The 24,065-nt window shown below is 41.7% G+C and overlaps 1 protein-coding gene across 1 annotated transcript in view; it reads right to left on the reverse strand.

Annotated features, from left to right (window-relative positions):
• Nucleotides 1–24,065, reverse strand: part of HHLA1 (HERV-H LTR-associating 1) — a 39,315-nt gene that overhangs the window by 6,364 nt on the left and 8,886 nt on the right. The window contains exons 5-14 of the mRNA XM_032247580.1: nt 23,405–23,488; nt 23,220–23,303; nt 17,251–17,334; nt 15,145–15,201; nt 14,954–15,040; nt 12,685–12,933; nt 10,138–10,383; nt 7,865–7,933; nt 7,425–7,499; nt 2,711–2,864 (exon numbers count right to left, since the gene is read on the reverse strand). Of these exons, the coding sequence (XP_032103471.1) occupies nt 2,711–2,864; nt 7,425–7,499; nt 7,865–7,933; nt 10,138–10,383; nt 12,685–12,933; nt 14,954–15,040; nt 15,145–15,201; nt 17,251–17,334; nt 23,220–23,303; nt 23,405–23,488 (1,189 nt within the window). The remainder of the gene's footprint in view (nt 1–2,710; nt 2,865–7,424; nt 7,500–7,864; nt 7,934–10,137; nt 10,384–12,684; nt 12,934–14,953; nt 15,041–15,144; nt 15,202–17,250; nt 17,335–23,219; nt 23,304–23,404; nt 23,489–24,065) is intronic.

The following is a 24,065-nucleotide window of genomic DNA, read 5'->3' on the forward strand; positions in this document are numbered from 1 at the left end:
CTTTAGGACAACATCATCCAAACTAAGCTGCTCCGTAAAACTGCAAAATGTGAGGCCAGGATTTAAGTTTCAGCAACCACAGAAACATGACCCATACCTTCACAAGCCAAAAAGCTGCCATTCTGTGCCCGAATTCCCTTTGACAGAGTACATGGCTTTCAGGATGAATGGGAATTTCTTGCCTCTATGATTGATTAGGAGAGAAACTATTTAAACATGACATGTGCTTTCCCCAAGCTCTCTGGCAGAGGCATCCTCTACAAGTATTTGTGAGGTGAATGAACAATAGATAAATGATCATGGTTATTATTCTGCAGGGAATGGAGTCAAAGTCCTGCTCATAACAAGAATAGGTATTCCTCACATGGACTGGAGGAGGCATTTCCTTGCAGAACAGGCTAGATGGTCTCAGAAGAACATCAGTTGTTAAGGTGGCCTATTTTGTTTATCTTCAGTTCTTCAGGGCAGACGTCAGCTGCAATACCATGGCTGGGTGAGCTAAAACTAGTGTTGATGCATCCATGATTACACCAGCCCCTTGCACCAGACCAGAGCTGCTACATGCACTGTGGAGTCAGTAGCAGCTTGAATGGAGAAGCCATTGACACTAGACTGGGGCCTGAGGCAGCAAAGTTTATAAGTCACCAGGGCTTTGCCATCCTTCAAGGGGTGTGCCCCAAGAATGGTGCTGGGGGTCCTAAGAAGGAAAGGTTTCAAGAGATGACCCTGGGAGGGAGATGATGTGAAGAGAATGGGAGTTTAGGGTATCTCAGTTTAAAAATGGATAGGATTTAGAGGGCTGGATTTCAAGAATTCTGTATGTTGTATTTATTCTGAACAAGGAGGGAGTAGAAAGTTTGGAAGAGGGACGGATGGAGCACTACAGTGGAAGTCAAAGAGAGCATATAATAGGTGATCCAGGTACTTAAAAGGCAAGGTAGTCCTGAATAGGGACAGGCCAGAGACTTGGTCTCCCATCTTTGCTGCAGCCACATTGAACATCTCAGTGGCCCTCAGATGTCCCAGGCTGCCTGTCACTCCATCTTTGCAGATGCTATTTCTTTTGCCTGGAAAACTCCTATTCCTCCCTACAACCCTGTTAGTTATTTCTCCTGGGATCCCATAGCATGTTACTCAGGTCTGCTAGAGCACTTGCCAACTGCTTTGAAATTTGTCTTTTTGCATTGCCAAATTTCCCACTCGTGTTCTTTTTTTAATTGCAAAGGCTATGTTCAACAAACATACCGAATAATGCCACCTCCCCAACTCTAATATCCTTGGCCTATATTCAGTGCATGACTTTATGGAAAAATTTACTATTCAGTGAAAATACACAGAAAAGAAGGGACAAACCCAGGCAAACGAGTGCTTCATTGCTCTAAATTTAAACTCAAAGTTCTCTCTGAAAGTGTATGCCTTTTTCATGTATTCACTCAGCCATGATGTACAATATGAATGTTTTCAAATATGATATTTTCCAAGGGGATATGATTAACAGGTTTTTGCCTGGGTGCATGCCTTGGTTCTATTACCTATAACATCATATTCTAATTTGTGTTTATGACCATTTCTTCCTTCCAACTATGAAAGCCTCAGTTTCTGAGGCTATTTCTGATTTATCTCTAGATCCCCGTGGCTTAGCACAGAACATCACAGATATATAGCAGAGACTCAATACATGTTGTTAGTTCAGTTAGTGAGTAAAGGATCTCCTAAAGTGGGCTGATTTTAGACAATACAGAAAGTATTGTTGTGAAAATTTTCTTTAGAATAAGCCTGGACTGTGGGTCTATAGGCCTTGCTTAATGCTCTCTGTGAATGAGGAAATGTCCTTACTGACAGGGTATCAAAGATTACAGCTAGAAAGAGGTGCTGGGAAATGGCTGCCCACCTGGGTTTGAGACTCAGAGGCAGAAATTTTAAAAGCTGATGGATCCTGAGAGTAGTCTTTGAAAATAACATTAAAGACACGAGACATTGGTACGCAGACCACCGGAGCAGGAGTATTCACCTATGTTATTTAGCTCTGGGTTTACAGCCAAGAATAAATCTCAGAAGAAAGAACAGTATGTCAGCATTGTAAGACAGAAAATGTTCATGGCTAGACCTTATTAATATGAAACAAGGTCTGCTTTCTAATTTAAGTTTTTCAACTTATTTTGCTGGTGGATGATTGGTAGGGATTTATGAAATAATTGGAATTTAGATAGACATATCTTCTATTTATTGTCTCCTAGCAAATCTCACCAGGCTGAGGGCATTTGGGTTACAGAACCACTCAAGATCCTCTGTCATAATTCCACTTGACATGACACAAGTCAACTCAACACAACTCAGCGTAGCTCAATTAATCTAAACTCAACACAATTCAACTTAGCTAAACTCACCTCAACTCAACACAGGTCAACTCATCACAACTCCAATTCAACTAAACTTAACTTCAATTCAACTAAACCTAATTATACTTATTGTGCCTGGCACTGCACTTGGTTGTGGGGACCAGCAATGAATGAGACTCCATCATGAATCTCAAGGATGTGACTGTCTAGTAGAGGACTCACTGGAGAGTTGCTTTCCTTGAGGGACCCCCTGCCACCTGTCTGTGAATTGCTTATTGCCTGACTCACTGCCTTGTGGCCTGCAGAAAAGCCACATAGAATAAGAAAACTATAAATATTGGATGTGAAAAGAAGCCACTGGGCCAGGTTACCTCATGTCGTCTGTCCTGGGACTTCTCTGGCTCATGCAGAGGCATTGCTGAAAGAAGTGACACAGCTCCATCAGGCATGGATTGAGCCTCTGGATAGCCAGGGTGAGAGGAGCAGCTGCCATGGCTCCCACCTTGAAGAGCGGCTGAGGACACCCTAGAAGATGCAATCCCAGAGCAATCAAATCAGTAAGAGTTTAACAAGCATCTTCTCTTTGTTAAGCCCTACACCAGGTGAATACAGTCTTGTCCTGATCTCACGTAGCTCTGAGACAGACAAGTAAACATAGCACTCCTCACCATTACCCAATAAAGCTACTGTGAGCGTTTTAAGAACAGGTGGAAAGAAGGTGATGGTGAAGTTCCAGTAGGAAGACAGAGATAGTTTCACTGAGAAGCAAATATTAAACAGGGATCTAAGATGTTGAACAGAAATGCATCAGGTGGAGGGCATTTCTGGTGTAAGGGACAGAGCATGCAATGACTCTGAATGATGTAAAGGAGTGACTTGCTGAGGGGGATTGGAGAAAAATTGGAGGACAGAGGTATGAGGTATGTATACATATGTGCGTGCACAGGGTACATGTGTGTGCATGTGTGTGTATATATATGTGCATGCATGTGAGAACATATGGATATGTATTTGCATGTGAGCATGTGTGTGCACATGCATATGTGTGCAAGGAGGAGAGAAGGAAGGGCAGGTTGAAAGATGAGACTGGCACGCTGGGTCACTGGAGAGTCCGGCTCTGAGTTTGTGAATTCTCTGTTTCCATCAAGTGAAAGTTAATTATGTTTTCGTGAACCAGATTTTCAGTGTTGTTTAATTTGCAGCTTTTAGGAGAAGGAAGTCCAAAGATAAAATAAGGAAAGACTAGATCATATTTAACAAAAATTCCAACTCCTTGGAATCTGCTGAGGTTCAGATAGCTTCCTATGGCTACACCTACATTTCCTTATGTGGAAAATAGGAAGACCCATCCCTCTCATATAGGATGACTGGGTGGATTAAATGAGACAATTTATACAAAGCATATTGCAAAGTTGTTGGCATAAAGTGAACAATAAACAACAGCCATTATTATTGTTATTTATTCATTTATTAAATATTTATTGAGCTCCACTGCATGCTAGGCACTGATGACAGCCGCAAGAACTACAACGATTAAGAAGAAAAAGGGCCTTCCTCTCACAGAGCTTCCTTTCTAGGGACTGGAAAGTTGTATTACAATATTACTAATAGTCTTCCAACAGAGATTCACTAATCACTAACAGGAAAAATTATCTAAAACCTGGAATAAGCAAAAAGGATTACTGAGTATCCTTTTAATGCAGTTTTGGTTACCGTCTAGCAGACTGTCTGGGGACAGTCTGGGAAAAAAGGATTGTGCACCACGAGTTGACTTTCTATTGGATGGGTGATTTTACAGCTATCAAAGGGTAGATGTCAACTGATGGTAATATAAATAATTCTTGTCTAAGAGCTATGCAAATGATTTCTGTCTGTAGCCATGTAAATGAATTTTGTCTGGTAGAGGTGCAATTGATTTTTGTCCAGTTAAAAAAAAAAAGAGTTTATTGCTGTGGGATATCAGTTCACTTGAGAATTTCTTTGACTGATTACATAAATCTTTTTCCCTTAAATTCTACATTGAACCATCTTTACATCTTTCTGGTTTCCTCATTACTTAATGAGTTCAATAATGTCTTTGACATGTTGACATGTATTCATTTAATATTTTTTCTGTCATGTTTGAACATTTTCAAAATTATAATCTAGCAGTAATTACTTATTTTCATTTTTTACTTTTTGTAGAGATGGGGTCTTGCTCTGTTGCCCAGGCTGATCTCAAGCTCCTAGGCTCAAGTGATCCTCCCACCTAAGCCTCCCAAAGTGCTGGAATTACATGTGTAAGACACCACACCTGACCAGTAATGTATTTATTGAAGTGGAGATAGGGCTTACAATGTTAGCAGAAGACTTTTTAAAAAGGTAGAAAGAAAATATTTTATTCTGAGTTAACTAGAACATTAAATCCTCCAGAACATTGACCAATTTCCATCAATGTGTAACGATTTTTTCTCTATCAGTTATTACGCACCTACTATGTATCAGGTGCTCTCCTAAGATCTTTGCATATATTATTTATTCTAATTCTCATAAATCTTGTGAAGCAGACATCAGAAATATACAGAAGAGAATACAGAGGGTCAGAGTGATTCTGCAGTTGGATCAGTCATGCAACAGGGGGTGACTCCAGCCAGATCTGACTCTGGAGCCTGTTCTCATAACCATCACACTTCACTACTTAACATAATTAACATTCCCAAGGCTTGATTTCCATGTCCATTTCCCCACCCCATCCCATCCAAGCTTCTCCAACTCAGGAAATGACACTTGGGAGACACAAGATTTTTGGTTCCCACCTGTGCTCACTCCGCCATCATTGCATCCTCTTGGTTCTATCTCCTCAATGTCATCCAAGTCTCTCTTAACCACACAGTCACCTCTGCTTTCCAGTCACCATCACCTTGCAAGTTTTCCTGCTCCCAGCCTCTCCCACTCCTCCCCATTCTGTAGTCAGAGAAAACTTTCTGTAACACAAATCTGATCATATTACTCTCACTTGCCTCCGAAGTCCACACTCCTTGACATGGTGACAAAGTCCTGTTAATCTCACTCTTGGCTGCCTCTCTGGCCTCATTCCACGCTACCCTCACCTTCAGCACCAGAGTTCTAGCCCCACAGGCCCTTCTCAGTCCCTGGGAAACATCAGTCCTTCTCAGGTATAGAGCCTTTGCTTAAGCTTTGCCTTTGCTTAGAATGCACCTTGTTCAGATGCCACATACTTAATTGGTAAACTCTTGAACAATCCCCTCACATGAAGGTAATTTCTTCCTCTTTGGATACACATAGCAGTTACTGCATCTCTCAAGAATCTAGCCACTTTTTTTCTTTCAATTGTAGTTTTTCTTTTTTACATATGGCATATCTTGGGAAAGGTGACATGGAGGTATGGAATGAACACAAGGTTTGAAATTAGACCTGGGGTCAAAATGCAGTCTCCTTTTACATGTAGAATTTACCGTGATTCCTTAATGAGATATTACCTCTCTTGCAGAATTATTGTGAAGATAAAGTAAAAATAGGTCTAGCATAGTTAGTGCCTGGAAGTACAGTAGGAGCTCAATAAATATTTATTAAATAGATGAATGAGTGAACGCCAAATACTTTGTGGCATGATTTTTTTTTTCTGGATGAGCAGAATAAGTTACTGAGAAATGCCAGAACTCCTTTAACTTACAATTATATTTTTCATTACATAGGTAGATAGATGGATGGTAGATGCATAGGTGAATGTCTATGAAATGGAGGTTAAGAAATAAAGATAGTTAGATAGAAAGATAACTAGGTAGATGATGGATAGGTGGGTTGATTAGAGGTTGGATGGATAGATAGTTTGGATGAATATCTATTAGATAGATGACAGATGAGTGGGTAGATTAATAGATAGATAGACATGGTAAATACCTATTAGATAAAAAAGTAGATAGAGCTAACAAGATAGACAGATAGATGATAGATAGATATGGCTATACAGATAGGTATAGATACATGAATACAGATATGGATACAGATACAGAAATAGCTATGTATACAGACACCAATATAGACATAGATATAGATATAGTCAACCCGTTTTCTAAAACTCAATCTCACAGCTGCCTCCATCTGCACCAACCTGTTTCTTTAGAACTCCTGGGAGAAAAGGGATATAATTTCCTTAGCAGCATAATCACATCTTTGTGTCTGAAAGGTTCATTCATCTTTCACAGCAGGCTGAGAGTAAGGCTGGGGCAGATCTGAGGTGACATGAAAAAGGAGACGGGGCAGGCTCCAGCAGTTTAATGATGCCCTGTTGACATATGCCTGGATGGTCCAGGACCTGGTATACAAAGGTATTCAGGAGCAGGAGGAGCCTGAGGACTCAGGCAGCTTTGAAGCCCTCACATTGTGTCCATTTCTTTCTTATGGAAACTGGTTCAACAGAAAAGGGGAGAGCGAGATGTCCAAAAGCTGGAAAAATGCAGCAAAAACTGCAGCAGCTCAAGTCCTCAGCCTCTGTCAGGACTTCTGAAAACAGAGCTACAGACCTAGGAAATGGTCTTTTTCTAGATCCATAAGAATTAACTGTGCAGGGTGGAAAGGGGAGGGTATCCCTTAACAGAACAACAGGGCATCACACCAAGCAGGCGAGTTTGCATTTTGGAGTCACCTTTTTCATTCCTTCCTCCTTCACTGCTAACAATGCTGCTCATTGTAAGAGCAGCTTGTGTTTGCAAAGTGCCCAGCATGCTGCTCAATAGACATTCACCCGATAAAAGTTGATTGAATTAAGTTCTACAGAGCGCTATTCTTCCAAACCACTTCCACACACATTATCTTACTTAATGCAAAACTCTGTCAGAAAGGAAAAAAAAAAAAAACAGGCATTTTTAGTGCCCACAAAAATTGCAATTATTCTTGCTTTACAGTTGAGGAAGCTCAATCCTAGAAGTTGAGCACTAGAGGCAACCTCACCAGTAAACGGCTGAGCTAAGATTTAAATCCCAGCAGTTTGACTCTAAATTTACCAAACAAATCTCCTTTATTCTACTACACGACCTTGTTCAAAATAACCACAAGCAATAATAGTGACTGGGCACTGGTGCTTACTTGAAACTTGATGGGGCCTTGGGACCAGGACTGGCTCTTCTCCGGGGGTGAATGGCCACTCTGCAGGGAGATCCCCTGCAAAGGATAAGAATGGCCTTACCGAAGTCAAAATGGAATTACCTTGGGTGATACTCACAGCGAGAAACTCATAACATCTTAAAGATACAGCATTCTTGAAAGCTACAGGGAACTGATAGCCAAAATAAAGGGGAGTGATTTATGAAAGACCACATGGCAATTTAGCAGCAAGGCAACGCTTATAAACCAGGTCTTCTGCCTCTTTTTCTGCTGGAAACAATAAAGCAGAATAACCTGCTTAGATTGCTTACTGGTACCCTTTCCCACCGTGCCCTTGTCCCCAAGCTTCCCGCCCCTCCCATCCCCTGCGCCCGGACCTCCACTCCCGGACTGAGTTTCTCTTTCCCATGGTGTGTTCTCACCTGTCTGTGGATCTTTGGGGGCTGTTGCCTTTGTTGGACTCGCAGTCTGTGTGCCATGGGTGAATGCTCCTGGGATGAGAGGGGAGAGAGGTGAGCCTGCATCTCTTCTAGGGGTCCCTGAGGGAGAAGGGGACCAAGGCCACTAATCCTGCCCTATGCAACGAATGTTGGTTAAGCCAGGTACCAGGCAGGGCTTTAGGAAGCAGAGATGAGGAAGAAACAGAACCCACAATGGAGGTGCTCCCAGTGTGGAAGAGGAAATGGGAAAATCCCGTCATGGCTGTGATACAGGGTGATGGGTGCCATTGAAAACCAGATAACATTGGCAAGGTATGGTGACCCTGCATGGCATGGGAGGGCAATGGTGCTGTGCAGGAAGTGTCCGATGTGGGTGCTCCTGGGCGAAGAAAAAATGAGTTGCTTTTCATTCCTCTGAGTCTTAGTGTACATCTTGCTCCATCCCACCCCTGATAAATTGCCTGTCATTTTCATGAGCAAGTATGGGCTCAGTTCAAGAATTTTTATATCAGGTTCATGAAGCCTTAGTTTAAGGGTCACTCCAGGACTTGATCCTTGCTGTTAAGATTCTGGCCTATGGCAAAACCAGCAGTACAGTCTTCTTGTGGGATATGAGTGAGATAGAAGCTTGAGCAGGCAAGTTCCCTCATAGTGGAAGGAAAGAGGTGAGGCTGAGAAACAGCCGGGGCACAGGTGATAGATACCCAGTTCAGCTGGGACAGGTGACATCTACTCTGGGTCAAGCAGCACAGCAGTTCTGGAGGAAAGTGGGCTTTGTAGGCACAGCAAAGTGCATATATAAAGACCTGGAGGCGTGAGCAGTAAGCAGTGTGCTGTGTCTGCAGTCTGCAGGAGGAAGGCAGAGGGGTGAGGTGAGGCTGAGCAGCAGGCAGGGCACAGCTCCTGGGTCCATCCATCCCAGTTGTCATACTGCTTGTTACTTATTAAGTGCCTCTGCTAGGACCGTGAGTGTTACAGTGTCCAATTAAACACGCTCCCACTCCCAGTGCTGTGTTAGCACCAGAGGTGGACAGTGTGACACATTTGCACACAGGTGACGACAGGAAGGCAACAGAACTCCATGAGGTAATCCTGTTATTTTCTTAGGATGGGTCAGGACAGTCTTTTGACTTCCTTTTAGGCATTGGACTGTAAGTCCCCAAGACAGAAGACACCTATTGATGCTTGCTGCCCTGGTATGTTTCTATGCAGTTCTAGAAGCTGAGCGGCTTTAGCCACACCCAAATACAGAGTTTGCTTCTCTACAGAATCTCAGAGAATTAGCCTTAAAGGGACTGAGGTCAAGAGCAGATGCATGTTCTCCTCTGAAAGGCATCCTGTTGGCCACTACCCTTTCCAAAGTGTGTCTCCCAAGGCTGGTGGCAATGACCCGCTGTGGGTAGGATGGGACAGGTTAGTAAGATTTGCCATTTATTGAGCTGCTGCTATGCACTGAACTGACACCACCTATTTTAATCATCCCAACAATTCTGGAAGTTCCAGGACTCAGTTGAAGATAATTGCCTAAGGTCACCAAGTGGTAGGGCAAGGTTGCAACACAGCTGTAATGTACAGAAACCAGCGCTCGTAGTCCCAGAGCTGTGCTGGTTGTTGCAGTCCAGCAGGCTAAGCTGAAACACACTTTATTTTTTTTCTAAACATAATGCCTAACCCTCTGACACTCATGCAATTGCATCAGCTGTTTATGTAATTGAAGCTATCAAAATAGCATTCACAGAATGGTTTGTGCAATTGAGAATTTGAGCCTGCAATTGAGATTTTTGAGCCTATTTTAATGTAGGTGTACTATTTGTATATGCAACTAAGGTATGCGTTATGTTACATTACATGCATGTGATGTATATGTAATTAATGTGACCATATAAATGTGTATTAATACCAGGCAAAAAGGTAGTTGAACTGTCTTGAGTGGCAATGTTTATTTCTAAGGGTCACTTGTTTAATGGACAATGAAACAGGGAAAAGGAGGAGAAATTGGGGAGTGGGATTACATAAAAGAGAGAAACTAGGGGTCTGTTAAGCAGGAGCTTTCATTCATCTACAGATGGGAAGAAAGAGGTAGTGCAGAGGAAAGAAGAAGGAAGAGTTTGCTTCATGATCATTAATTATACTGCTTATGTTTTCTTAGTTTTCTGTATGTGTGTTATATTTCAAAAATTTAGAAAAGTTTTCAAAACAGACAACGCTAAGCTGAATTTAAAACAGGAGATGTAGAAATGAGTATCTTCTCTTACCCCAGGTAGAGCTGGACTGGGATGGGCTGCCAGGTGTGGCCATTATCCCAGCAGGAAGCACCAAAAGGCTCATAGTGTTCATGGCTTCCTTGGCCCCTGCAGCAGTCGGTGGGGAAGAACGAGTTTCTGAGGGATACCCTCCAGGATTTTTCTCACCGCTGGTCTGAGTCCAGGGCATGGACGATACGGAAGCCCATGTCTGTCTGTCAGCTGTCACCCACTGAGTTCTGGCCACCCTCCTGGTAGCTGCACATTCAAAGTGATAGTAATAGGGAGTTGACATGCTTGACCACTTTGATTCAAATATAAAATTGCCGAGACATTGAAATGTTATCAAAAGGCAAACACAATGTGCATGTGTAACACAGATAATCCAGGGGCTTAAACTTTACACTCAACTGAAATAAAGGGACCAAATTCATGTCTGTTTTCCTAAGCACCAATAAACACACACATACCCACTGTCCCACCCCCACACACATACACACACACTCACACCTCTCCAAATCTCTAGGACCTCCAGGCATTGTGTTTGGGGGTCAGTTGGCTGTCTCTCAAATTTATGCAATACATTGCTAATCATATGACGTAGTGGAAAGCTTGTGGGGTCTGAGCTGAGGCAATTCAAACAGATTAGTTGTGCCTCTGTCTCCTCCATGAACTTTGGGGCAAATTACTTAACTCTTTTTCACTTCCTCATGAAAAGGAGGATACTAGTATTAGTAATAACACCTGCCCTCCAACATAACAGGGTTGTTATTAGTAAAGACAAATCCTTGGTCATGCCTGGAATCCCAGCACTTTGGGAGGCTAAAGCACCTGAGGTCAGGAGTTCGAGACCAACCTGGCAAACATGGTGAAGCCCCATCTGTACTAAAATACAAAAAAATAACCAGGCATGGTGGTGGGTGCTTGTAATCCCAGCTACTTGGAAAGGCTGAGGCAGGAGAATTGCTTGAACCTGGATAGTGGAGGCTGCAGTGAGCCGAGATTGAGCCACTGCACTCCAGCCTGGGCAACAGAGCAAGACTCCCTCTCAAAAAAATAAAAATATCTTCCCTCATTGGTCTTTTAAAAAAATTGTTGGATGTTCTTACCTGTTTATTCCCATAGCAGAAATTAAAGTTAGTTTTTTCAAGTTTTACAAAAACAAATTCTATTGAATAATTTTACATTTATAACTTAAGTTGGGGACAGTTGCTTTCTTTAAAATACTCAGATTTCTCCACCCGAACATGGTGTATTTCTTCATTTATTTAAATATTCCTGAATTACTCTCATTAAAATTTTGCAATTTTCTTTGTTTAAAACCAGCACTTTTATGTGTAGGATTATAGGCAGGCATTTTATGATTTTTTTTTCTTGCCACTAGAAATAACATCTTTTTGTCATATGACCCTGGAAAGTTTCTGATTTTGTATAATTGTCCTGATGCCAGCTATTGTGCTAATTTTTTGCAGTAAATCTGTTTTTCTATTAAATGGAGTTGATTTCTTTTCCTCTCCACCATCCAGTCATCCTTGTTTCCTTGCCTGCTGACACCTGTCAATTCCTATCTCTTGGGGAAGCCTGTGTCTCCTCTATGCTAAGGTAGGAGCCCTCTCTGTGCTTTCTGTGTACAATAGTACTTTGTACACTGGATCATAACTATTGGTTTACTTGCCTGAGCTCCCTTCTAGGTCTGAGAGCTCAGGAAGGAGAGGGAACATTTATAGACCCATGTTTTTAATAGGTAGCCTAGTGTCTGGAAGGAAATATGTTCCCTAAATAAATAAATAAATAAATGAATTCTGATGACTTAATGAATGATTTCTGATGACAATATTGTCTCAGTGGGTCCATTGTTGGAACCCACTGAGAAAATATTGACTCTTAATGAGTTACCATTTTATATGATTTCCGAATAGGAAAAGTAAGATAAGCATGCTTTCTGTGTCTTCGGTGATGACACTGCTGATCATGTACACAAGAGGCTGAGGAGGCAGGAGCCTCCTGCAGGCCACTGGTGACAAATTTTCCACGGGTGTCAAGTCATTATCACATTCTTGGCATCATTATCCAGCCAGCTACAGGCTGATCTATCCATGCCATAAAATATTAACTTCACTTCACCATTTTCTGTGAATTTCAGGGGTGATATCGCTAAATGCTTTGCTGAAATATAAATACTTTTTCCCACAATGTTCTGTGATTATGTAAGACATTAGCACTGAAGGATACTGGATGAAGCATACCAGGGAACTCTCTGTAATATTTTTGTAACTGTCTGCATTATTTTTGCAAATCCTTGTGAGTCCTAAACTATTTCACAATAAAAAGTCATCAAAGTACATATTAGAAATACATTATGTCAATGGCATTTTCTGCCTTGGCTGGATCTTACAGAGCCCATACTGGCTCACACAGATCTGCTATTTAAGTAAGCTGAAGCGTAACTTCAATTGGTGGAGAAGGGATGAAGGTAAGGATTTTGCTTATATATGTGAGCCTAGAGAAAACAGGAGCAAGACACAGCAAAGGGGAGGAAAGAGTGAGAAAGCATCTTACCTAAGGCTGGGAGAGCACGGGAGGCACTGGCCCATGTGGCTGTGGCCCTGGCAGGAAGCTCAGGAGGCTGGCCTGTGTTCAGAGTCTCCTCTGCTTCTGAAGGAGCAGCTGTCTCTATCCAGGAAGAGGTTCTCAGAGCAGATGCCCAGGGTGTGCTCTGGGCCCAGGATCCGGGGCTTGTACTTGGCAGTGTTTTCTGGCTTTTGGTTGTGGGGGTTGAAGTCCTACTAGTTCCCCTGGTAGCTGCACCTTCAGGGAGGCAGTCAGTGGCAACTTTAACATGCTTGACACTTTGGACATTAAAAAACTGAAAGGTCATTGGACAGCAAATATACTGAACATGGCGATTCAAACCTTTCTCCAAACAGCATCAAATAAAACCAAAAGAAGTATTTCTCCATGAAGTCAAATTAAGATAAAATATAAATTTGCAAAAAAAGTCTGTGATGAATGACACTGTACAGAATGCATAGCTGTCAGGCTTAGAAGTATCAGGTATTTGTTGTGTTTCGTGAACAGATCCTGACCCTGTCCGAGCCCTTCTCCCACCTGCAGCCCTCAGCTACTCCGTGGCTCTGGTACATGTTTCTGGAAAAGGAATTAGGCTCCTCCATGTGCCTTATGGATGCAACTAAAAGCCAAAAGTGGAATTCTGGGGAATCAGAAGCTTCCAGACAGAAACAGCTTGAAAAATAGGCTCCCACAGAGATAGCAGGAGGGCTTAATTCAGAGGGAAATCTACCCAGTGTCCTTGGTTGCTCCATGAAGAAAAGAAGGAAGAGGGCTCAAGTATTAGTTTTACCTTCTGTCTTCCCTATGGAAGGCTCAAGTGGGGGCAGGCAGTGGATATGAGGATGACAGGCTCCTATTAGCCCATAGGGAAGACAAAGACTGCCCTACAGCCTTGTGGGCAGAGCCTGTATTGGATTTTGATTCCCACCTCCCCTGAATGCATGTAGAACACAAACTATGCAATCGCAGGAGTGGCCTTTCAGCCTCATTTTCTTTCTCTGCCTACTTCTGGGCCCACTAACACCTGCATGCCTCACCAGCCTGAGCCTTGCTCCCAGATAAACTGAACATGGAGCTAAGTGCATCCAGCTAAACTATCACTCAGCCGGGGTACAGGCTTTCAGGCACATCAACTTCAGCATCAGCTTGTAGGTATGTTCTCTATTCCTAAGCATTTGCTCTTGTTGAAGGAACACAAAGTGGGAGATCTCATTGAGACAAGCAGGTAGAAATGTGATGGAAAGACTCTCCAAATAAATGAGATTGACTCAAGCCTAAGATCTGTCCTGAGAATTGGGCAGGGAAAGGCAATCTGCCAACTGCCCATTTCATCTTCTTATCGACCAGCCTTGTCCACACAAATTGAGCTTCCTGCTACAGCATAACCAAAAGATGCCCTACAATAAATATAAAGCAAAGTAGCCCATGAAGTGGAACTGCAGATTTCTTGTATCCTTCATTGCACTTCAAGAGACAGTGAAGAAAAGCCTACTATGGGCAAGGCACCGAGGGGAAGGCAGGCTATGAGGCTGAAGGAAACAACTTCTACCTTCTAGTTTCATTCACCAAGAAAACACACATGTCAATTGTGATGCAGCCTGGAGTAACGTAGAGTCCAAATGACATACGAGAGCTGTATTGTGGCTCCATAGAAGACAAAGGCCGATTTTGATTGGGGGATCTTTAAAAAAGAGGAGGCAGTGTCTAAGCTGGCAACTGACAGGCAAATAGGGTTCTGAAATATGGAAAGGCAGGGAAGGGGTTTCATGTAGAGACAACGGCATGGCCAATTTGGCACAGAGGCGCATGAAGGTGGGGCATGGTTTGGTAGGGACTGGGTATTACAGGTTGGCCAGGTCTCCAGAACAGGTCACAAATTCAGTTATCTACAAAAACCAAGTAGCTAATAGGAGAGAAAAAAAAAAAAAACCAAGCAGTTAATATGAGGAAAAAAATGTGCAAGGCAAGAGGGGGCAGAGAGGACTATGGAAAAGAGGAAAAAGGTGCTCTTCCTAATAGGGAATGAGGGTGGCAGCTACTCAGTTCCAGTTGCTTGTTGCCATGTGTTGGGGGAGGATCTAGGATTCCCAGACCTTTTGCAGGAGAATCCAGAAATTCATTTTTTTTTTAAAGTTCTCTGATTTTTCACATGGTAGAGCTAAACATCATGCCTGAGGGCAGCTTTCAGTTCTTAGTGTGCCAGGTGGGACCCTGGTCTGGAGAGTCCATGGGAGGAAGCTGGGAGGTTTGTACTCACCCAGGACATCGGACATGCCGCTGGCAAATGTGTAATTGATAACAGGGTATTTTTCCGCCATCTCCCAGAAGTCAGAAAGATTCCTTCCTGCAAAAATCACACCAACAGGATCAGATCTTGGGTTTCACCTGCTGGACAGTTGTGTCTAATTCTCAGCCCAGAGAGCTTGTCAAAAATGGCTAGTGGTTTACCTGACTTTCCTGTCATCACGCAGATGAAGATGCAATCTGATTCATTACTTTGACTCACTGTAAGACAAGCCAGTACACAATAGGACTTAGCAATGGGTCTGAAGCTGTAAGTCTTTGGCTCAAACAAAAATTAAGCTGAAGGTACCTAACTTAGAATAACATAGGAAAATAAGGCTGACTCTACCCTTAATGCAGTCCTGATTTTCTTGTTTCTTTATTTAATTTGGCTGGGTTTGAGGGATGGTGTAGTGACTAAGGGCAGAGTCTCTGAGGTCAGCTTCCATGGTTACAACATCAGCTCTGCCACTTACTAGCTGTGCAAACATGAATGAACTGCTTGACCACTCCAGGACTCAGTTTACCCCTTTGTAAAATGGTGACAATTCAAATCCCACAATCCCTTATTTGCCATTCCTAAATCCTTAAATCTCTGTAAGATAACGTTTTGTGTGAGCTTGGTACCAAAACTCATTTGGTGGCAAAACCTGACTTGAAAAATGTGAGGCTATGACAGTCTTTATCCTACTTGGTATAAAAAGCTGAACATTTTGCTAAATTACTATTAATATGTTTGATTACACTGGGCTCATCTGGATGCTATTGGAGAGGTTACGTCAGGTATGGCGTGGACACCCTATTAGATCTTCAAAAGCCTGAAAACTTCTGAGTTCCCTAAACATACTTTTCCCTGACGATGCTGCCTAAAGAACTGTGGACTTGTAGTTGCATGTCTCTCATAGAATTACATGAAAATCCAAGGAGAGAATGGGAGCGATGCCCTAGATATAGTGCCTAGCAGATAGAAGAGCATGGTAGCATGGCACGTATTTACCTATGTAACAACCCTGCACGATCTGTACATATACCCTAGAATGTAAAGTATAATAATAATAAAAAAAGAAGAGCATGGTAGCTAATCATTATCATTATTATTAATGTATTACTATTATTATATATATTAGCATAGTGACATAAGAGCACAGGCTAAGAGCCAGATCACTTGGCTTAGAATTCTGCTTCTGCAGAGTGATTTTGAGCAAGTTGCTTAACCACTCTGTGTCAGCTTCCTCACCTGTCAAGTAGGGATAAATATAGTAGCTGTCCCATAAGGTTGTAGTGAGGATCCATTGAGAGAATACATGGGAAGCCCTTGGAAGATTATCTGACACCTAGTGATAGCTATTACTATTTCCTTTCTTCCTTCTTCCTGCTTTTAAAACAGTAACTGCTTCATAGCGCATCACACCATCTTTCTGCTGAGACCAATTGTTAGACCGTGGAATAGATCCGTGCTTTTTAAAGTGGGTCCCTATTTTCCTGGGGGTTACATGAAACCACCTTATAAATGAGGTCTGTCTTTCTTTCTTTCCCTCTCTCTCTCTCTCTCTCTCTTTTTGATGGAGTCTTGCTCTGTCACCCAGGCTGGAGTGCAATGGTATGATCTTGGCTCACTGAAACCTCTGCCTCCTGGGTTCAAGTGATTCTCCTGCCTCAGCTTCCTGAGTAGCTGGGATTACAGGTGCCCACCACCATGCCCAGCTAACTTTTGTATTTTTTAGTAGAGATAGGGTTTCACCTTGTTGGCCGACTGATCTTGAACTCCTGACCTCACATGATCCACCCACCTTGGCCTCCCAAAGTGCTGGGATTACAAGCGTGAGACACTGTGCCTGGCCAAATGAGGTGTATCTTTCTTAACTGTACTTCAAACGTGGGCTTAGGCTCCATATAGATTTAAATCTGAATTCTGGGACCAAACTTGAGCAAAATATTTAATCTCTCTGGACCTCAGTTTTTTCCTCCTTACAATGGGAGTATAGCTACCACCAGAAGCTCTTTTCTTGAGTCTGCCTAGATTCCTTTAACTTTTGAGACTTGGATTCTTCCTCCAATTTTCTGGATCCAAGAAGTGTGAAGACTTAAATATTGGTGTATTTACTGGTGTGGAAACTGGACCACACTGATTATCCAAACAAAGATTACATGAAGGCTCCTGGCAGTTTAGGCTATAGCAGGGGATGGGGTGAGGAACACACTATGCCTGAGTATCTACCAAAATAGACGCCAAACCTCACAGTTGCCAAAGCATTTTCAAGATGAACATACCTGAGAGGATGGAGGTTGACTTAAAAATCTCTGTGAGGTAGCTGGTAGAATTTCCAATGATGTCTACCAGGAGGGCTGTAAAATCTGCAAGACAAATTTAGGAGGTTTAAATTTCTGCTTCAGAGACAAAGGGGGAAAAATATACTATACTTGGATTTTTCGGAGTAGATTTTACAAGTTTGATTTAGTTTAGTGTATTGAGGAATATCAACAATGATACAGAGAAATACTAATAATTCTAAAAAAAGAAAAGTCTTGATTTCAGGCAGGTAGGAAACTTTGGATCCACTGTTAAAATCCTCTTTCATCTTCTATCTTCCTGTCTCCCCACCTTTCTCTGCTAACATCTAAGAGCTGTGAAAGGCCACATTGTTGAATAATGTTTTTTCTGGGGGGATTTCCCCACTGTTACTCCATCTGATAGGAAGCAGCCCCCAGACATGCAATGTAAATTTACAGCCTTGGGGGTTAGAAAGTGAAAATGTAATGTCAAATGTTGTGGTGGGTTGTAAACTATGAACAGCAGAGACCAGACACTTTATAAAATCATCACCAGGAATCTTTCCTTCTGCCCACTTTGTTAAGGGGACTGATGGTGGTGAGGTGGGCATCTGAGACATTTTTTCAACATTTCAGGTTATAGAATCATTGTGAACTTCTCTCTCAGCTGAGTTTGAACAGGGTCATTTCCTGACATGGTGGATACCATTCACTGTGAAAATTACTAATATTCCTCTAGTCAAACAGCTGCCACCTCCTTCTTTGTTCCTTTATGGCTTTCCACGATCCAATAACTTCTTGGCTTCTAAACATGGCAAAGTGTTTGAGGAGCCCCAGTCATTTTCTAGAGAGGAAGCTTTTTGGGTCCAATGGACGATTTCCCATTATGCTGTGTGTGAATGTTCTTTACATTCATGAATGGGATCATGAATTTTGGCAGGAGCGAGCTAACTTGAAAATACAGAACCAAGAGAGGTAGGAAAATATAATGTGACAATGAACGGAATGTGTAGCATGCCAAGACCAACAGAAGATAGGCGCTACTATGTGAGAGCCAAAGCCATGAGGCGCTCTCACTGCATCCACACAGGCACATTTTAGCCTCCTGGAGGAAGAGCACCTATGCAGTGTGTAGTGCACCTCTGCAGGCACAGACACCTATCTATGCAGAAGGTAGGCAAACATGGGGACCCTCTTTTCTCTATCTCTTTAGTCCACTCTGTTCCTAGTCAATTGTGGAAGCTGAGGAAGGGTATTATCTCTTAGTTATTTCGTACATTTTCTTTCTACTTCTAAAAATTATCCTTTATTAATCCATTTATCTAATAAATATTCATTGAGCATTTGCAGTGTGCTATACACTTACTTATCAGGTACTGGAGAGTTGTGTAAGATACACAGAAGAAGCTGAAGTTAGTGGGAAATCAAGATTCATAAACAGACCAGTAAAGTGCAACTTGGAAGCTGTTATTAGTCTTGCATAGATGCTATGAGCATGGCTTTGAAACCAGACACAAAAGATGGAGTTTACGTTTTGCTCAAGGCTCAGAGAGAGGGTGTAACTTGTTCAAAGTTCCAGAGTATGTGGCACAGCTTGGATTTCAGCTCAAGTCCACCTTGGGCCAAAGCTTCCACTATTCCCAGTATTGTTACCGGCACTCATGCCACCTCTTGCTCAATGCATTTTGTCAACTCTCCTTTTAGAATGTTTTTCACAATCTGCTTTTTAGGCTTGGAAGAAAGCTAGTTATTATTAACTCAAAGATATTCTTTGCATCTTTGAAAGTTTGAATTATCTAATTTACTAGCAATGCTCAAAATGAATGATTCATGACTACCTTCACATATAAATGGAAGGTAGAATTTAAAAAATCTTTTTTACCTATCCATTTGGTAATGATTTAAGACTGTTTCTTAAGGCTCAGTGTTGGGAAATGTGAGTGGAAAAACATAGGCATTCAAACATTGTTGGTAAAACTGTAAACGTGTGGAAGACTTTTAGAAGACATTCTAGCAATTCAAATCATTATAATATTGTTTCCCTGTCAGCCAACAATTCTATTTTGAGGGCTTTATCCTACAGAGGTAATTGGGCAAGCTCTCTAAGTGATTTTACACAGGTGTTCATCAGAGCATTGTTTATAATTGCAAAAATATGAGGAATTAGCCAAGTTTCCAACAAGAGGAGACAAATTAAATAAATCATAGTACATTCTTTCCCAATGAATACTAAGAATTTATGTGAAAGATTAGGCATACTAGTATTCACCAGGATGAAATGGTTTTTTTAAATACTTATAGATTAGTTTGAGGGTGGATTATAAAATTGTATGGAAAAAAAGAAAGATACTGATGATTATCTTTCAGTATGGATTCTCCCACCTTCCTTTAGCAAGAGAGTATCAGATTTTAGTTGGGAGCATGGTGATTTAACACAATGACTATAATTTCAAACTTGCTTTGCAAGTGTGGGTAGCCATGAGACTAAATTCTGGGCAATAGGATGTAAGAGGGAGAAATGTGAATGTTTTTAGGCTGTGAGTTCATAGTGAATGTGCATACCTTCTGGGATGGTTTGGATCTGTAATCCCTAATACTGGAGGGGAGTGGGGGGGAGGTGATTGGATCATGGGGCACACTTCTCATGAATGGGTTAGCACCCTGCCCTTGGTGCTGTTCTCATGATAGTGAGTGAGTTAGTGTGAGAACTCTTTGTTGAAAAGTGTGTAGCACCTTTCTCCTCTTTCTCCCTTGCTCCTGCTTTAGCCATGTAACATGTGCCTGCTTCTCCTTCCCATCTGCCATGATCATAAGTTTCCTGAGGCCTCCCAGAAGCTGAGCAGAAGCAGTCATGCTTCCTGTACAGCCTGCAGAACCACAAGCCAATTAAACCTCTTCTTTTCATAAATTACCCAGCCTTAGATATTTCTTTATAGCAATGTGAGAATGGACTAATACACCTTCAAAATCCTTTCTCCCCTTCATTGTAGCTGGAGTGTGGATGTGCTGGCAACCTACCTTAGGCTATGAGAACAGATCTTTATGAAAAGCAGAGCAACAAGAGAGAAGGGGGTTGGGCCCCAAAACCATCAAAACCATTAGAGCAGCCCTGGCATGTCTGCATGCCCAGATTATCACACATGAAAGCAATGAACTTCTACCTCTTTAAATTAGACTATTTTGGAGTCATTTGTTATAGTAGCTCACCTTGTATTCTAAATAATACAGAGAATGTGTTCCTATATGTAGAGTGGGATGTCTAGACAGATGGGTAGACATTAGTTGGGCACATAGGTGGGTAGGTTAGATAAGTAGCTTAGATGACAGGTGGGATAGATAAGTGGGTTGTATAGGTGGTGTAGACAGCCTTGGGTAACATTCATCAGCATGTTAATAGTGACTATCTGTGGATGGTGGGATACCAGTGATTTCTGGCTTCTTGGTTTACCTCTTCATGTTCCACAGCATTTTGACATCCAGTACATTATTTTTAAAATCAAGAAAATTTAAGTCATTTTCAGTTAGGGAGAAAAACAGGAAAATATGCAAATACACCCTCAAAGGAGGGCTATAGGTCAGAGTTGAAACCATTATAAATAAAATGATCCAGACCTAAAGATCATCCACAAAGATATCTTCCCCAAAGGCTTTGAGTAATGGCAAGTTGTTGGCCTAAGTGTACAGCCTGTCACGGTAGCACTGTGACTTCTTGTCATGCCTTGCGAAAGTTGCTGTGACCTACCAGAAGAACAGCATGCAGTTTTGTCAGTAGATAATCATCCATGGATCATTCTTTTCATATAATTGTTTCAAGTGTGTGGAAATATGATTTGACTCATGAAATAAAATTATAAACTTTCTCCAGGCAGATGTAACTTTTTAAATCTTATTTTTATCTTTCACACAATCAGGATAAGGGACACATCCAGCACAAAATTCTACCCTCAGTGGGGGTTAATGAAATGGTGAGAAAGGTGTGATTATGAAGATGGTTTTTCCTCACAAATGTATTTATTTATGAGATTCATGGGGTAAATCACATAACATAATAGACATAAAGTACTCAGTGTCAGGTCTGGATATGTACTCATTAAATGTTAGTAATTATTTCCTATAATATTTTCACAATATTTATTTTAGAAATTCTACTTTGTGGGGGAAATAATCTGAAACAGGGAAGAGTTTATGTGCAAAGATGTTCAATGCAAAATTATTTATATTAAGAAAAACCTAGATACACTCAAATGTCTGAGAACAGCCTAGTGGCTAAGAGAATGCTTGCATTGACTGGTTACATAGCCATTACAAACATTTATGAAGAGTGTTATATGGTGGAAAATATTAATATTAGACTAAGTGGGGAAAACTACAAGAGGCTTTGGTTGCCTTGAGTGCTGGCTTCCCTCACAATATAGACTTTAACAAGCAGCCCAAAGCATCCTTAGATCGTGCCGCTTCTATGTACAGACAGTCACAATGGCTTCCTTCTTATTCCTGGGTGAAAATTAGAATCCTCACAGGAGATCTTAAACTTTTATGTGATTGCAACACCCTCTCCATTTTGCCCTCACCAATCAGAGCTCATTTCTTACAACTGTGTCCTGGTTAACCTGCTCCAGCTATGCTGGCTTCTCTGTTCCTCATGCTGCTACTGAGGCCTTTGTCTGGAACACTGTCCCCAGGAATAATCACAGGGCTGGTACCTCACATCCTGAAGGTCACCCCTCAACCCACACTTCATTTGGAGAAGACTTTCCTGACCACTCTCCACACAGCAGTAGCCCCCACCATGACTTTTCTCTCCAGCATTCCCCTGCTTCATGGTCCCCATGGTCAGGCTGTCAGCCTACATACCATGTACTTGCAGTGCATTTATTTACTCTCTGCTCCTCCCTAGGAATCTACATCCCACTGGGGCAGGAGGTGTGTTCACTTTGCTCAGCATGCTTTGTGATTGGCTCATAATGTGTGCTCAAAATGAATTACTGAATGGTTGAATTAGTGGTGAGAAAAGTTGTCACTTTTATTTTCCAGTGTTCTCTAAATATAGGAACATGTAATACTTTAAAGTTTTAATTATAAAACAACCACATGAATATACTCCTCTTGGAAAAAAAAAAGTTCAGGTAGTCTAAGGCTCTCTCAGCCAGCATTCTTCCACTCTGAAACACATACTCCAATCTTCTTTCCAGAAGGAATCACCTATCTGGTGCCCAGATATGTGTTCTCATCAATAACATCATGCTCTTTGTATTTTTGTGTAACTTTCTTTTTCTAATTAAAAATCTTGGCTGGGTACAGTGCCTCACACCTGTAATCCTAGCACTTTGGAAAGCCAAGAAGGGCAGATCACCTGGGTTTCGGAGTTCGGGACCAGCCTGACTAACATGGAGAAATCTCATCTCTACCCAAAACACAAAATTAGCCGGGCATGGTGGTGCATGCCTGTAATCCCAGCTACTCGGGAGGCTGAGGCAGAAGAATCACTTGAACCCAGAAGCCAGAGGTTGCGGTGAGCTGAGATTGCACCATCGCACTCCAGCGTGGGCAACAAGAGCAAAAACTCTGTCTCAAAAAAAAAAAAAATCTCTTGGAAGTTTTTCCATACACAGGCCAAATTTGGGCACTCTTACTCAGTTATGTATTATTTGTGGCTGTTTTCCAAAGTTTAATTCTATGGGAGACAACTTAACCATTTTCCCTCATGATGGATATGTAGGTTGTTTCTCAATTTTGCAATTAAAACAATGTTTCATGAACATTTTCCCTCTGTCCCTTTTAGACACACAACTGTTTTTCTAGGGTAAGACCAAGAGAAAAATATTACTGGGATAATGAATGTACACATGGTTAAGGGTAGTGGATAGCACCATATTTTCCTGTCTTACATTGAGGAAAAACACAAACTTATCTAAAAGGACACAAACGAAATTGGAAAAGCTGCAAGCCTCATGGTTAGCTGTACCCACCTGATAAGTCATTGGTCTGATTGTTTAAACAGTAGCAATACCTTGTAGGGAATTTGGTGGGGTCCACCGTCTTCAGGTTAGAAACTGTGTAGAGAAAAGATTCAACAGAGATCCTGACATACAGACTGGCACTGAAACACATCCCCCACCCCCATCACCATCAAGAACAGCCAGCCAGCACTCACTGTTGTAGACAGCTACAGAAAACTTGTGGAAGGCAAAGGAGCTGTAAGAAGTGACACTCAGCAAGGAGAAGAACTTCTTGCTATCTGCCAAAACATATGAGATAAAGAGACAGACAGAAATGCCTACTAATGTAACAATAATACAAATAAGTAAACAGTCCCTAGAAATTAATGAAAATAAAGAAACAAGAATAAACTAAAAAGTAATACAAATAAAAAATAATAAGCAAAGTAAAATTAAACCAAAAAACTGAAGAGTATGTATCATTTGTCTATAGTTTCCTGATTCATCTTCAAGCTGTGCCGGCTCTCTAAATAAAAGATTCCAAAGTGTATTAGGCTCCTGAAGCTGCTGTAACAAATTACCACAAACTTGGTGGTATAAAGCAGCAGAAATTTGTTCTCCCCCAGTCCTGGGGACTAGAAGTCTGGAACTCAGTAGGGCATACTCCCTTCAAGGTCTCTAAAGGAGACTCTGTTCTTGCGTCTCTCAGCTCTGGCAGCTGCCTGTGTCCCTTGGCTTGTGGCCACAACTCTCTGTTCTGTCATCATATGGGCTTTTCTTCTGTGTGTGTCTCTCTTTGCCTCTTTCTCATAAGGACCCTTGTGGTGGCATCTGGCACAACACAGATAATCCTGGGCAATCTTTAACTCAGTTGAT

Source organism: Sapajus apella, unplaced genomic scaffold (genome assembly GCF_009761245.1).
Source record: "Sapajus apella isolate SASKATOON/1434 unplaced genomic scaffold, GSC_monkey_1.0 scaffold3, whole genome shotgun sequence".
Classification (NCBI taxonomy): Eukaryota; Metazoa; Chordata; class Mammalia; order Primates; family Cebidae; genus Sapajus; species Sapajus apella.